Source organism: Monopterus albus, unplaced genomic scaffold (assembly GCF_001952655.1).
Source record: "Monopterus albus unplaced genomic scaffold, M_albus_1.0 scaffold1.1, whole genome shotgun sequence".
In the NCBI taxonomy this organism is placed as follows: Eukaryota; Metazoa; Chordata; class Actinopteri; order Synbranchiformes; family Synbranchidae; genus Monopterus; species Monopterus albus.
The window spans coordinates 2,197,797-2,211,812 of record NW_018127881.1 but is presented as its reverse complement, the minus strand read 5'-3'; the positions used below and the strand labels follow the sequence as shown (position 1 = coordinate 2,211,812).

The 14,016-nt window shown below is 39.1% G+C and overlaps 1 protein-coding gene across 2 annotated transcripts in view; it reads left to right on the top strand.

Annotated features, from left to right (window-relative positions):
- LOC109951031 (potassium voltage-gated channel subfamily D member 3-like) overlaps positions 1-14,016 on the top strand; it is a 77,475-nt gene that overhangs the window by 47,603 nt on the left and 15,856 nt on the right. For both annotated transcript variants that reach the window (XM_020601521.1, XM_020593412.1), the window contains exons 3-4: positions 6,665-6,827; positions 11,309-11,410. In XM_020601521.1, coding sequence (XP_020457177.1) covers positions 6,665-6,827; positions 11,309-11,410 — 265 coding nt within the window. The remainder of the gene's footprint in view (positions 1-6,664; positions 6,828-11,308; positions 11,411-14,016) is intronic.

Genomic DNA, 14,016 nt, shown 5'->3' with positions numbered 1-14,016 from the left:
TTTTTTTTTTTTTTTTTTTGTGGGCAGTTTCAGGATCCATCCATAATTAATGTTTTAGAGGTGTTTGCCAGAAGACCACAGGAATCCCCTGTGACTCCACTTACCCCTGCTGTCCTTCAAGACAGCAATATCCTATTTGGGTTGACAGCCATACATTTTCAGTGCCAGATGGTAAGGCAAAACAACACTAATGTGCTTTGACTGTCTGATAGGTTTGATTACAGCTAATATATGCACAAGAATGGCATTAATTGATTCTGAGTTGGTTTAAACCTGAAATCCGGTCTCTCCTGGCCATGTTACCAGGTGTGTTTATTTGGGAAGACATCATTAACAGCATTTCTTAAGAATAATATATACTGTATATATATAAAGCAGTAACCGCTGTATAAAGATATTTTATTTTTTGATCCAGTTTCTGGCATTCTGACAGTGTCCAGTGTTAGCAGGGTTCATATTCAACTATCTAAATAACAAGTGGGGAACAAACCCAACCAATGCTACAGATATTTTGCAGCGTTTCTTTTTCAGGTACGTTCATACTGGTGATCGGTCTTCATAAAATAAATGAAAACTGCAGAGTTAACACCTGTCAGAGCAAGAATAGCAGAGGCCCCTTTGATTTAAAAACACATTTTGCCTGGTAGTTAATCTTGTGATAGCTGTAGCTTTGTAATCTTCAATCTAATCGTCGTCACAGTTGTAACAAAGATGGAGTTGGTTGGACTCTGCAGCTTTCAGCTCTGCCTCCCATGAGCAGATATAATCAAGCCAGATTGAGTGATTTGGTTTTATAAAGCTTTTTTGATGTAGCATGTCCAACCCAGTTCGATTTGATTTGAAGCCCATCACAAATATATCAGGAGCATGTTGTTCTTCCACATTATGTGGAAGCAGTAGCAGAGCTAATTTTAATGGAGAGTAAAACAAGCAAAAGATTAGGAAGGACAAAACACATTACCGGATAAATTCTCTCACAATTGATTTATCCGCCTGTGTTAAACTGTGTCAGATGGAAAAAAGCAAGGTAATGAATGCATGTAGAAGACCATTTAACAGAGAAATAGCCCTTGTGCTCTGTTTCGTACAGTGTTGCATTGTTATCTGTTGTTTACCCTATGCACAGTATATTGACCCGCTTATCATATTCTCTTATTTGGGTGACCTTTTCTGGCCTGCATTCTTTTGCGTTATTTATACACATATTTATATTTCTGATTCTGAGCCGTCCCTGGTAGGCTAGTATATTTCTGATTCTGACTGGCTCCATAATTGAACATAATTATTTGAATGAGAGAAGATATCTGTCAGCATTTCACACTAAAGCTGCCATTTTTTTCTAGTCTATTTTTCCACAGCTACATGAAACTTATGCAAGAATACACATGGGCGTATTACGAGACAATGGGCCCCTGTCACAGAAAAGGGAAAAGACCCTCTCCTACACTTCTAGAGCAACACTCACAGATTGAGCAACCACATGATTTGTGTTCAGTTTCTTTTTGTGGTTGTTTAGTCATTCAGTGAGAATTTTTCTCTAACTTGTTTTGCACCTCTTTGTAGTCTTTTTTGACATTTGGTATATTTTTACAGCCATTTTCTGTGTGGGGGGTGTGATAAAATAATTCAGCAGAGGATATATAGACAAGAGGGAGGGAAACCCCCTAGCAAATTGCAGCTGTATATAAACTTCACAATGATAGAAAGTAGCTGGTCTCAGCAGGTGATCACTTTTGTGTGTTTTGGTGTCCATCTCTTTTAAATACAGCATGACTGTTGTGAGCTAGCACACTGCAAAGAGCAAGGTTTTGAATATTCAACCATATCGCAATTGTAATGATGCTTGATACATCATAGTGGGTATGAAGTCTCAAACATTATCACAACAAAGCAGTCAGAGTCAGGAGAATGTCATCTCTCATCAGCTGATAAACAGGGAGCAGAGCAAAGTGTGAAGTCATTTGTCTGATTGTCTGACAGCCAGGAGCAGGACTCGAATACCATAACAACAAGCTCTGAGGTCAAATCTCCATTGTCTGTTAATAATCCTTTATAGTTCTCTCTCTCTCAGCCGTCTGTGCTTGCAGTACACATCAGCCTGCCTGCAACGAGTTCCCCAAATGTGAGAAAAGTTTTACTCTCTAAAGAAGGAAGAGTTTGACATCATGTTTGCTACATGTAGCGGCTACACCTGTCAAGCTCTGTGTTCTTAAAGGCATGGAGATAATAGTTCTATTGGAGGACAGAGATACTTAACCCTACACTTTCATCTGATAGAAAAAACTTAGTCCTTTTCATATGAATAGCTTACAGAATTGTATAAATGCAACCTGGAGACTATGACAGTTATGAGATTTGTGCTTAATTGTTATATTCAAACAGTATGTTTCACTTTTAGTTACAAGAGCAGCTTTGAAGATGAGGACTAACCAATGTGGCTATATCAACAACTGGGTCAGGATTTTTGGAGTAATGTCAACTTTTTAAAAGCTGCTAACATTACTGTACATTACACTGCATTCTAATACAGTAGTAAGACAGGAGGAGCTAGAAGCTATATGAACCAGTAAATAAAACACAACGGCTTTCGGTCCTGAAAAGAGTTTTTCTGACTGTAGCATCCCACAGTAATGTCATTTAATGTAACGCCGCTTGGCGTTGTAAGTTATGTTACATTAGCATGGCCATTTTAAATACTGAGTGAATTAGCTGGAAATAAAGTTTACATTCTTTATCCTTTTGCTCTTGTGTTTTGGTTCTGGAAAGGCTAATAAAATACACCAACCTACAATGTCTTTAGATGACGGTATTTAGCTTACTGGACACTATGCATGGTACTTCACTGTGGGAAAAGTTTGAAGTCTATAGTTGCTATGCTCTGACTTGAGAGGTGTTGTTTAGCACACGGTCAGCTGATAGCTGTACAGTTATATTTTACAGTGCAGTAACTTGAGCATTTAGGGGTAACTTTTGCTTGATTTTGAAATGTGATCAGTTATTGTCATTTGTCATCCAAATGGAAAAGAAATACTGTTCAACACGTTTGTGTCAATAGTTATGGTCTGTGCTCATCTCTACTTTGAAAATGACTCGTGTTCCCTCACACACCTATTTCTTGAGGCAGAACAGAAGGTTGGATTTGGGATAACCCCTCAGCTCATCAGTTTGTGGGTAGAAAGCAGTGATGATAGTGGTTTTCAGCATGGAGACTGGGAGCTTTGGGCCAAAAAATAAACTAAAATAACAGTCAGAAAAGTGGAGTAGCAGCACCCATGTCAGAGAGCAACCCTCAAGAGGCACAGTGGTCAACAGTGCATGGGGTTTACCTGTCAAGAATCTCATTGTGTCGAGAATGCAGTGGAGAGGAAACTCAGGGGAGCCAAAGAGGCCAAACAGCCAGAGAGGAAGCCAGAGAGAAAAGGTCTTTTGACAAGTGCAAGTGTTCTAGTGAAACTTTGTGGATCAACATCAAACGCCTGTGCTTTCTGTTTCTTTAAAGTGGTTCTTGGGGAAATTTGCTGGTCGAGGACTTTGGCTGTACAGTATGCAGAATATGCACTTACCTCTCTGTGATGAAAAGGACATCTCTTCAGCTTGCTGTCCCCCCCCCACCCCTTATTTTTGAATTACTGTTTTCTTCTCAAAACAACAAATGTCAGCAGCCTCTCAAGCTGACAATTTCAGTCTTTTCCCACCTGCGTACAAGCTTGTTCCACAAATCTGTGTTTTTAAATCAATCTGTTCCACTGCCCGCAACCCACAGTTTTGTTCAGCAAGTGAATCCTAGTTTCTTCTTGGCCCCAGACCCCAGAGACATGGCTTTGTTATCCAGTGGTCCTCTCTCTTCACTCCCAACTGTTACAGCAGCCATTCACCTGTGTAATCGAAATATCAGAAGAAGTTAAATTGGGCAACAAAAACAGGAAAACAACTGACTGAAATCACTTTTTTACTTACTTATTCACTTCTTCCTGCACTTTAAAATACTGAAGGGGGATATTTCCTATGGTTTTGCTGCTCATTTTCTGGTGGTCAGCAGTGAAATTACATGTGTTCATGTTTACTAAAGAGTCACAGAGATTTTTCAACAGAGAAATGGAAGAAATGCAGCACAGCAGTAATTTGCATGTTGGGTCTCATGCAAGATGTATTTCAAGACATTCCTATTTAGGGACAAAAAGGTCAGGGAGGAGAGAACGGAAATTTATACCATACAAATACCCTCAGTGCCTGACAAAGGGAACTGCGGCTGAAGTTTAAGGTCAGGAGAAAGCGGCTGTAAAATTTGCAGCCCCGATGTCAGCGTGGCAGCTGTTAGTCATATGAGATCTCATCGGTGTTTGTAAATCCCATCGCTTACCAGAAGGGAATGTGAACATAATAAAAGATGATTTGACTGTGACTGCCGTTCCTAAATGTGGTCGCTGTAAGTAAGTTAATGCAGGTTTAACTCTATAGTGAGCTTAAATATTTAGCGTTCTCAGAGACGGTGGTTGAGGCGGCTATACAGTAGGTGCAGGTCGGGAGGTAGAGCGGGCTGTCTCCTAACCAGAGGATTGACAGTTCAATTCCTGGCTCCTCCAGTGCACATGCTGTAGTGTTCTCGATCAAGACACTGAACCCTGGAGTGCTCCCAGTGACATAACCGGTGTGTGAGTGTGCTACTGACGTCACGCTGGGACGACAAACCGGTTGCTTATCTGGTGTGTCACAGCTGATGGATTGAGCAGACCCCGCACTAGGGAAAAAAGCTAAGGTGGAGAGGGAGACAGTGGTTGTGTATGGAAATGCTGAGGCAGTAATTATGTTGCCACTCTTAAGCAAATTTCCAAGGTTCTTGGCAAGATAAAATCACTGTGTACCTTTCTGTCTCTCATCTGTCATTGCATTCTTACAAGAGGGTGTGACAAGACTGCATAAATTATTGAACACCCATAGCTTTGTTGTTTTCATACATGATGGCAGTTTATTTGTCTCTTCTGAGTCAGTTGAACCCTGTGGTGTTTCTATCAACCACTAGTCATATGTAACATGGGCCACTGTCAGGACTTGAAGTGAGGGCCCTTTCTGTTATTGCTGCTTTTGCCATTCTTTTTGGGTCCATGTGATGAGTAGTATTTGTTCAATATCAAGAGCAGGCCTCACAGTGTCAGTGTATAAAAAAAAATTCCAAGTTTTGTTTTTTCCGATTTTCATTTTCACTCAGGAGTTAAGAACATGTTTGAGGAGGGAGACGATGTTTCTGAATCACATCATTCACCAGAGCAGAATAAGAGGGACTTTTACAGGCTTTCAAGTCAAATCATGCTTTGATTACTGAACGACAGAAAAGATAATTTGACAGGAGACCACACAATTTAAGTTCTGAAATGTGTTTGCTGATTTCTTCAACCATATTAAAGTTTGATTGCTGTAAACTTAGGCTTTCTTCTACACTTCCTCTCGATCCACATGTGCACAACAGCCTTCAGGCAGCAGAGCTGAAGCAGGGGTGTTTTCAAATTAACACAGCTGCAGCTGTGCTCATTTACATCATCAGTGTTGGTAAATATGCAGCTAAATCAAAAATATTGTGGTACCATGATATTTTCTGTGCCTAATGGTAATTTGCAAAAGGTTGAGTAAACAGCCGCCATAGTGTTGATAGTTCTAATATTTGTTACTGATATCCAGAGATCTTATGTATTGGCCCTGGACTCTTGCTTACTTCAGACGCTGTAAAAAGCTGTGGTCATTTGGAGCCATCGGTTGAGGTGGTGCCGCAGATGGCTGCCGTCGGTTCTGTACCAGAAACAAATTCCTAGTGTGTAACATACTTGGCCAATAAAGGTGATTATCCTTATCCAGATAAATAATATAATCCAGGACTGACAGATTTTAACAGCGATTGTTGGTTTTAGTCTCTGTATAGGGAGTGTTTAAAATACTGTTAATATAGAAAATGACCAGCTTTATCCTTAAAAGTTCAATTCTAATCTTTTTTCAGATCTGATCATTTTCTGTTCATCGTTCACATTCATGTTTGCAAGTGACATGTGTACAGCTCCATTCAGCACACTACTGAGTCCCTAAACTGCCATGCATGCACAGATTTAACTGAATATAAGCCACGTGTCCAACACATGTGAAACATCCTCCTCTCTCCAGAGACCCGCATACCTGCTTTCCTTATATAAATTTTTACCGATCTGTGAAAAGCTGACACTGAATGATGATGACAGACGACATGCACAGAGGAATGAGACACTTAAATAAACCACTTGAATTCCAATCTGACCGTTCAGACTGAGGTTGTATTGTCAGAGACTGGATATGAATCTGATCTAGGACCACATACGCATGTGGCTTATCTTAAAAAGAACTGATTTGGTTTGTTTACACATCCATGAAAAAAACAATTGGATTTGATTGACTTCAGCACATAATGCGAACGTAGCTTTTGTCTCATCTATCTCATCTAAAAGTTGTAAAATGATGTCATGGGGTAGGACTAGATAAGTCTAACTTCTTCCTACTCCATTCAAGCATGTACTAGGTATAAGTAAATTGATATTGAATTATTATTATTGGATATGTGTGAAATTACATGTGTTGACATATCAACTGTTTTACATGCTTGAATGAATAAATCAAATCAATCAAATCAATCAAAATCAATCTCTAGGTATGGAGACATGGTGCCAAAGACGATCGCTGGGAAGATCTTCGGCTCCATCTGCTCCCTGAGTGGTGTGCTGGTGATCGCTCTACCTGTCCCAGTCATTGTCTCAAACTTCAGCCGCATCTACCACCAGAACCAGAGAGCAGATAAACGCCGCGCTCAGAAGGTAAAATCAATGTTTTTAGCCACCCCAGTTGCAGGATTCTGTGCCAGTTTGTGTTGAGTGTAGGCACATACATACTGTATTATCTGACCATTAATACTACACACTTGTGATATTCTAAAGGACAAAGTGGCAGATAGCTATTAGCAGATACATATTATTAGGTTAATGAGAATGAATGGGAAGTTGAAGTGCTGAGTAAAAACACTAGGTGGGTGGATACTAATGGTTAAGCCTGAAAAACCTTTTCAAGGTCTTTTTTTATATCCAGATCATTACAATAATGGCAGTGGGTTGATGACAGATGAGTTTCTTTGAAATGGATTGATCCCAATTAGGCATGGTACACTACGTCTGCAGTGCAAATCACTGTCCTTCAACCTACCTCATCCCACAGTTTTCACACACACAGAGACAATCTGTTGCCCTTCAGACCCCCCCAAAAAAATATTCTATGTATAATTGTGGTACATTTTTATCTGAGACATGGTTATAGCCTAGTTTACCAACAACTTTGAGCTTCCCCTTTCAGTTAAACACAGTGCATGTTGTTACTGTGTGTTTTGATGTGTGCCAGTCTACACTGTGAATGATTTATATATATAAAGCCTCATTGAAATGTTTTCTCCGTGCATTTTTGTTAGCTTCTTAGTCCCGATGGATGCATGTCGCAGAAACAGTGGGTAAACGAAAACCAGTCACGTTGTCGCGACAGTCTCTTATCTTGGAAAAGTAGACAACGATGTTTGGAAATACTTCTAATAAAGTACAAATCTCACCTTTATGTGGCTTATTCTAGTGGGTTTTGTTGAGACTGCTGTACCTTTACTCTCACTCTTCACTAACAGTATTTCTAAAGGCCCTTTGATAATCTGCATTTGTACAAATGATTATTCTATATTGGTTCTAAGGATCTCCTCTGAAGGAAGTTTTTAATTTTCCTCATTCTTAGCAGTGGTTGTAAAACATGTTGTGGACCATGATGGGACTATAAAACTTCTCAGTGATGAGGTTCTCTTAGCGTTAGCAGCTCCTCAGGCATACCAATCCCATTAAATCAGCACAAAGAGAAACTCTGGGATACATAACTCGCTATAAACGACAAATTAATTATAATTAATAATTAAGCTGTTAAATGAAAATTAAAAAATCATTTTATTGCAGATTTTTTGCTGTGGTCAAGGAGGACCCACTCTCACTGGAAATGTATTATGTTTATGGAGAAGATCATTGGCCCGATATATAGCACAAACTGATACTGCTCATATATCGAACACTAGACTTTACTGTTCCTTGTGTCAAGTTGTTAGATTTGGGCAGTGAGTGGGTCAAACTTTAGCATTTAATCAAACAGATTTGTAATTTTAGAGTAGTTGTGTCATATCATATCTATCATTACAACCATTTATCATTGTAAAATAGATATTGCAATTATTTTTGAGCAATGTATTGCCAAAAATCATATGGAGGAAATTAGAAAATACAAAGAACAGGATAACATAGTGTGGATGCTGCTGACTCCGCATCCACACAATTATCCTCTAAGCAATGAAAAACAAATATCTGTAATGATAAATAAACTATACAGAAAGGTGCATGTCTGTTGCAATTGGACAAGTTATTGTTTCAGCGCAAAATATTTGTAGGACATTAGGACATTCTTTACCCATCCAGGAAAGTACAGTACCTTTTACAGGTGCAGAGGAAGCCTGCGTGCAGCAGTTACTTTGCTGTGCTGGTCTGTGTACTTTTATGTTCTTCCCTTGTATTTATCAGGTAAATACCCACAACAAATTGCCAAACCACCAAGGCATTACTCTGCACCTGTGATATTTTTATTCAGCACAAAACAGAAATCTGCTACTACAGTACATTCAAAGAAAAGAAAAAGAAAAGCAAAAAAACAGGGAAACAAGTAGCTCTGTTTTAGATTAAACCTGTTCATCTGTTCTCCCTCCTTCTATTACTGCATTTCTCCTGGCCTTCCCTTCCTCTCCTAGGTCTCATTCGTCTTCGTTCTTTTCTAACAACAGACTGCTCCAGGGCCCCATTACAATTATGTAGTCATCTGGGGATCTGACTTTACAAAAAGGTCTTCTCATGTACCTATCTTGGCTTCACAGTCAGAAAATAGAAAGTAGACTCTAAATTGGATTTAATGATAATCATTCTCGACTCACGACTTTAGTGTGTGTGCCTCAGTGTAGAGTACAATGGCTCCTCTTCATGTTCAGTCACCCACAGAGGGCATGACTAGCCAGTGAAACAGCCCCTGATATTAAGGTGCCTAATTCCCTGATAAGTCAAAAAGAATACTTCCCCAGAAGAAGAAGAAGACAGGTTTCTTTTTATTCTTGCACAAATCAACAGTGCAGCAGTGTAGCCATCATCATGGTGCCAGGGAGTGTCGAGACAGTAAATGGACTAAGGTCATACAAGTAATGGGACAGCAAAGTTAAGTGGCGCTATAGTAGGAGATGGCAGGTAACAGAGGAGGGGCAAAAAACCCAATACCAGAGATATGAGGGCAAAAGAAGATGACAGGAGTGAGAGCAACAGAAACAGGCCAGATGAGGGAGTAGAAAGAAAGAGGCCACAAAGACAAACAGTTTATTTTCTTTCATATATTTTACATTCCTTGTGTCACATAGAGCCTTTGATCAACAAGAAAGTAAGACAGCATAGCACAGCCTCTTCATTTTCTGATTCATTCACGCTTTAACTGAAGCTACAAACAAAGAAGCAGGCTACAGTGCTCTTATTGTGCATCTGTCTTCAGCATTCCTCATACCTTCACAGGTAGCTACAGATGCGCCAAACAATTTCTGAAGCATCCAAAATTCATCACATTTGATTCATGTCTGTGAAGCAGGTATTGCTCTGACTCATATTTCTGAAATGCATTTATGTGGGAGAAAGAAAGCAGCAGCACAAGGTTAAAGTAATCTCTCACCTTGCATGTCCTGAAGCACTTGAGGCAGTGGTATGTCATATAGACTTGTCCTAATATCCTCTTCATTTTGAAAAATTGCCAGTACAACTTATTTCACATTACTTATCTCTCAGTGCCTGTTTAGTTTTTAACTCATATCAGTTGTTTATAGGATTCTTCACATTTATTTATTTTTTTTTTGCCACACAGAGGGAAAGATGTGAAGATAAAATGTTAAACATAGAGTTCATTTTATCACCCAACCTTCTGGGAGTGAAATATACTAATAAATGTTGGAAAACAAGGTTTGAAATTGATCTTTTTCATATTCAACAAAAAGGTGCATTATTTTAAACTCCTCAACTTCTCATGCAGAATCAATGCTAATGTAATAATCCAGTTTCTCAGTCACTAACATCAGCAGGTGGAATTAGCTTTATGTTGCATTTATGTCTTTTTCTGATGGTTTGTGTGGTTTAGGTGGATTCAGCAGCATTATGTCATTTTGAAAGGATCAATTTGAAATGTTTTAGACTGAGGGGAACCTCATTAGTCTGAGTTCACTGGCTTTCCACATGAAATATGTAACAATTGTTTTCATGACTAGTTCAGATCAGTTTGTTTCTAAACTGTAAGAAACTATTGAAAAATATCCATCAAAAGTTTATAATAACTATGTGACAGTCAGAAACCTCAGAATACTCTCCTTTAACATAAAAGGACAAGCAGCAAATCCTCAGATGGGAAAAGCTATCAGCAGAGAACAGTTATCAAAACAGTTACAGATTAATATTCTACCAACTAATTGAAAGATCAACGAATTAGTGTACTTGTGATCTGGGGTTGTTTCTCATTGGCTGGGCCGGGGCAGTTGTGCAAAATCCTGTGATATTTTAGACGACGGCGCCCTTCCAGCTTTGTAGCAACAGAAGGCCTGTTGTTGTTTTAGCATGAATAGAAACATGCCTCTAAGCCAAAAGCAAGGTCCCTAAAGAAATTATTTATAGAGTTTTGTGTGGAAGAAGGTGTTTAGTTTGCTTGGAGCCATGACTTCAACCCCATCCAACACCTTTGGAAGAAATTGGAAAGCAAATTGCAAGTTGGGCCTTATCACCCAACATCACTACTGCTCTTACGGTAGAATGGGAGCAAATCTGAGCAGCCAGGTTTCATTATCTTAGTGAAAGCCCATTATATGGATGCTTTCATAGCAACATATTTATGCCCATTGATCTGAAATAAAATGTTCAACAGTCCTATATTATATGTATTCTCTGAGTGTGTGTATACAGTATACTTTTGGCCATGTAGTGAATGTTGCTGGTTAGTGTATTTTTAATATTTACAGTACAGGTATATAGCTAAATAAAGAGGCTCTATATAGTTCCATTCTCATACATAATGAAAGAAATCTGAAACTGTAGCAGTAGTGACTAAACTTTACTACAGAGCTTGGGTGATGAGTTGGCTGATTCTCACATTAGTAATTTTCTGAGACCTCCCTCCCACTCTGTCTAATGCTGTGACCTCTTCTTCTTCTTCCCACGCTCAGAAAGCCAGACTGGCCAGGATAAGAATAGTCAAGTCCGGCAGCGCCAACGCCTTCCTCCAAAGCAAACGCAACGGACTGCTCAACGAACTGCTGGAGCTGACGGTGAGAAAGACCTCTGACCCTCTGAACACTAAGACTCGCCAACAGCAAAGTGGGTGTGATGCTTACTGGGAAGAAATTTCAAATGTTTTCATTAAAATTGACATAAGACGTCGACAGATTGTAATTCAGTATGAGAGATTAATCATATTTTTCCCTTGTCAAACACCCTTCTGTTAATTGTTTCAGTTCGCTGCAACTCAGTATCTTGGAAGCAACAACTTCACATCTGCAGCACACACACACACACACACACACACACACACACACACACAAAGTGACAATTACTGCCATAATTAACCAAAGGACAATTTAAAAGTCATTTAGGGCAATAAAGGAGCAGCAGAAGTTGGAGTCATTATATTCTCATTGTTACACAGGGCAGGGGTGATAGCAGAGGAGTTAAGCCAATAATACCCTGAGTGGGTGTTATCAGTGTAATCATAAAAAGTAGTACTGAAGTGCTTTTCCCAGTTGTCTGTTAGTTCGAGAATTGATTTATTCCATGTTGGTGAAACTGGCAAGCTCAGCGGTTGCTTTTACTTTACTTGCTTGTTGAGCAACTCTTTGGAGGATTAGACAGTTACTGCATTAAAAGACAGTCCAGCAAACTTTGAAATGGCACCAGAGACAGTGGTGGTAGCTAATCATACCCTTGCCTAGTCTCCTGTTCCTGCACAGCAAAATGTTTTAACTTTACCTCTTATTTATAGACAACCAGTGTCATTCTATGAAAGTCTTTCATCATAGTCATACCTAAAGCCTGCAATAACTGCTTATAGAGAGCCAAAGTGAAAACGGAGCTTCCAGGTTGTGTTCCAAAGGGAAAAAAAAAAACCCAATTAAAATCCCACTGAGATTTCTAATCTAGCTAATAACTAAAAATCCAGCCTTGGAACAGAGCCATTTTCAATAGTTTTTTGTGAGCTTCACTACATTTGCTTACATTTTAATAACATATTTCTTTAAAATTAGGTTTTATTCACTTTAACGTAATATTTTTGATTTTACCAGGCTTTAATGAACACCATTTCCCAGAAGCCCAAGTCCATAGCGGCTTAAATGTCACCAACTGATGCCTGTTCCCAAGATGAAAGATGGCTGTAATACACATCTTCTTACATTTTTTTAACCTCTAGAGTCCCTGCGTCCTCATATGAGGACCGCACAGCTTGGGTTTCCAAAGCTCAGGACTCTAGAGGTTAAAGCTTATATTTAATAAAGTTATATTCATTTTCCCATCCTCTTCTGTAATTTTGCAGCCTTTTCCTTGTTTTTAGTCGGTGGACTAGGTTGGTAGATCAACATTTTTAAAATCCTGCATAGCCTGTCAGGTGTATCGCAGCAACACTCACAGCACCTGTCATCGGTCCTGAGTCATGAACGATGAGAAGCGCTGTCTCTTTATTGTTTTGAAATAATCATAGAATATTTGGAATTATGATGAGTGCAAAGCTAATCTGGAGGTATAAATTAAATAGTTAGAAATAAGCATGCCATGGGCTCTTTAATCAGTTTAATTCATACACAAACTTTAAACTATGTGACTAAAATACGTATGTTAACACATAGACGGTAGATTTGAACTTTGGACAAAGCCAGGTTTCAGTTTCCAGAAACAGATAACACAGATAATGAAAGTTATATCCTACTTCTTCTCTAACTCTCAACATAAAAACTAAAAAGTGTATTTCTCAAAATGTCTGTAGTATTTCTTTCAATTACACACTTTTCTCTTTTTGACCACTTGCAACAGTTCACCACCATGATCTCCTCCATTTTTACTCATCTCTCTCTCTCTTTTTAACTTGTCACCACCATAGAAAAATGTGTTTGGTAATGCATGAGCAAATTGCCCATATCCTCCCCAACCAGTCCATCACTTTGGCTTTCAGTGACAGACTCCCCTCCTTGCAGATGGCTACTAAAATCCATTTGGATCTAATCAAGTCCAGTGTAAAAGCTCATGGGTGTCTGGAAGTGGTTAGAATTATCATATAAATGCCATCTGTGAGTACTGAGCAACCCCATCCCTCTGCATGTCTGTGATGAGGCTGCCAGAGTCCTTGGCGCATCAAATTACGGTGGTGTCACTGATGTCAGTCAGTCAGTAATGCTATGCGAGTCTAAGGTAGGAGAGAACAGGGATATATGACAAAATGGCTTGTTCTCTCATTTCCTGTAGTTAGATTAGAAGTTCACTGCTGGTCTTTTACAGTTTTCCCTGTAGGTTTATTTTTATTTTGTGACTCGGACCACTGGCTCAGTATGACAGGTGCTTTACTGATAATCCTGTCAATGTTTATAATAGCCCTGCGTAGAAAGGCCTTACAAATTTATACATTCAGGTGCTGTTTAGTTAATTTTCACTTTACAATGACAGGATTTCTCCTCATTCATGAGCATTTTGTCATAACATAATAAGGTCTGTGGTTAACACAATGCTGGTACATTTTCACATTTTGCTCTACAATATAAACTACATTCTCAAATACCCTACTTGTGATCTTTAAAGCTTTTACCTGTCTTTAAAAATGCTGGTTGCTAATATGTGGCTAAATGACACTACAGAGGCTGGCTGGGATATTAAGGATCATCCTCCTGGACAC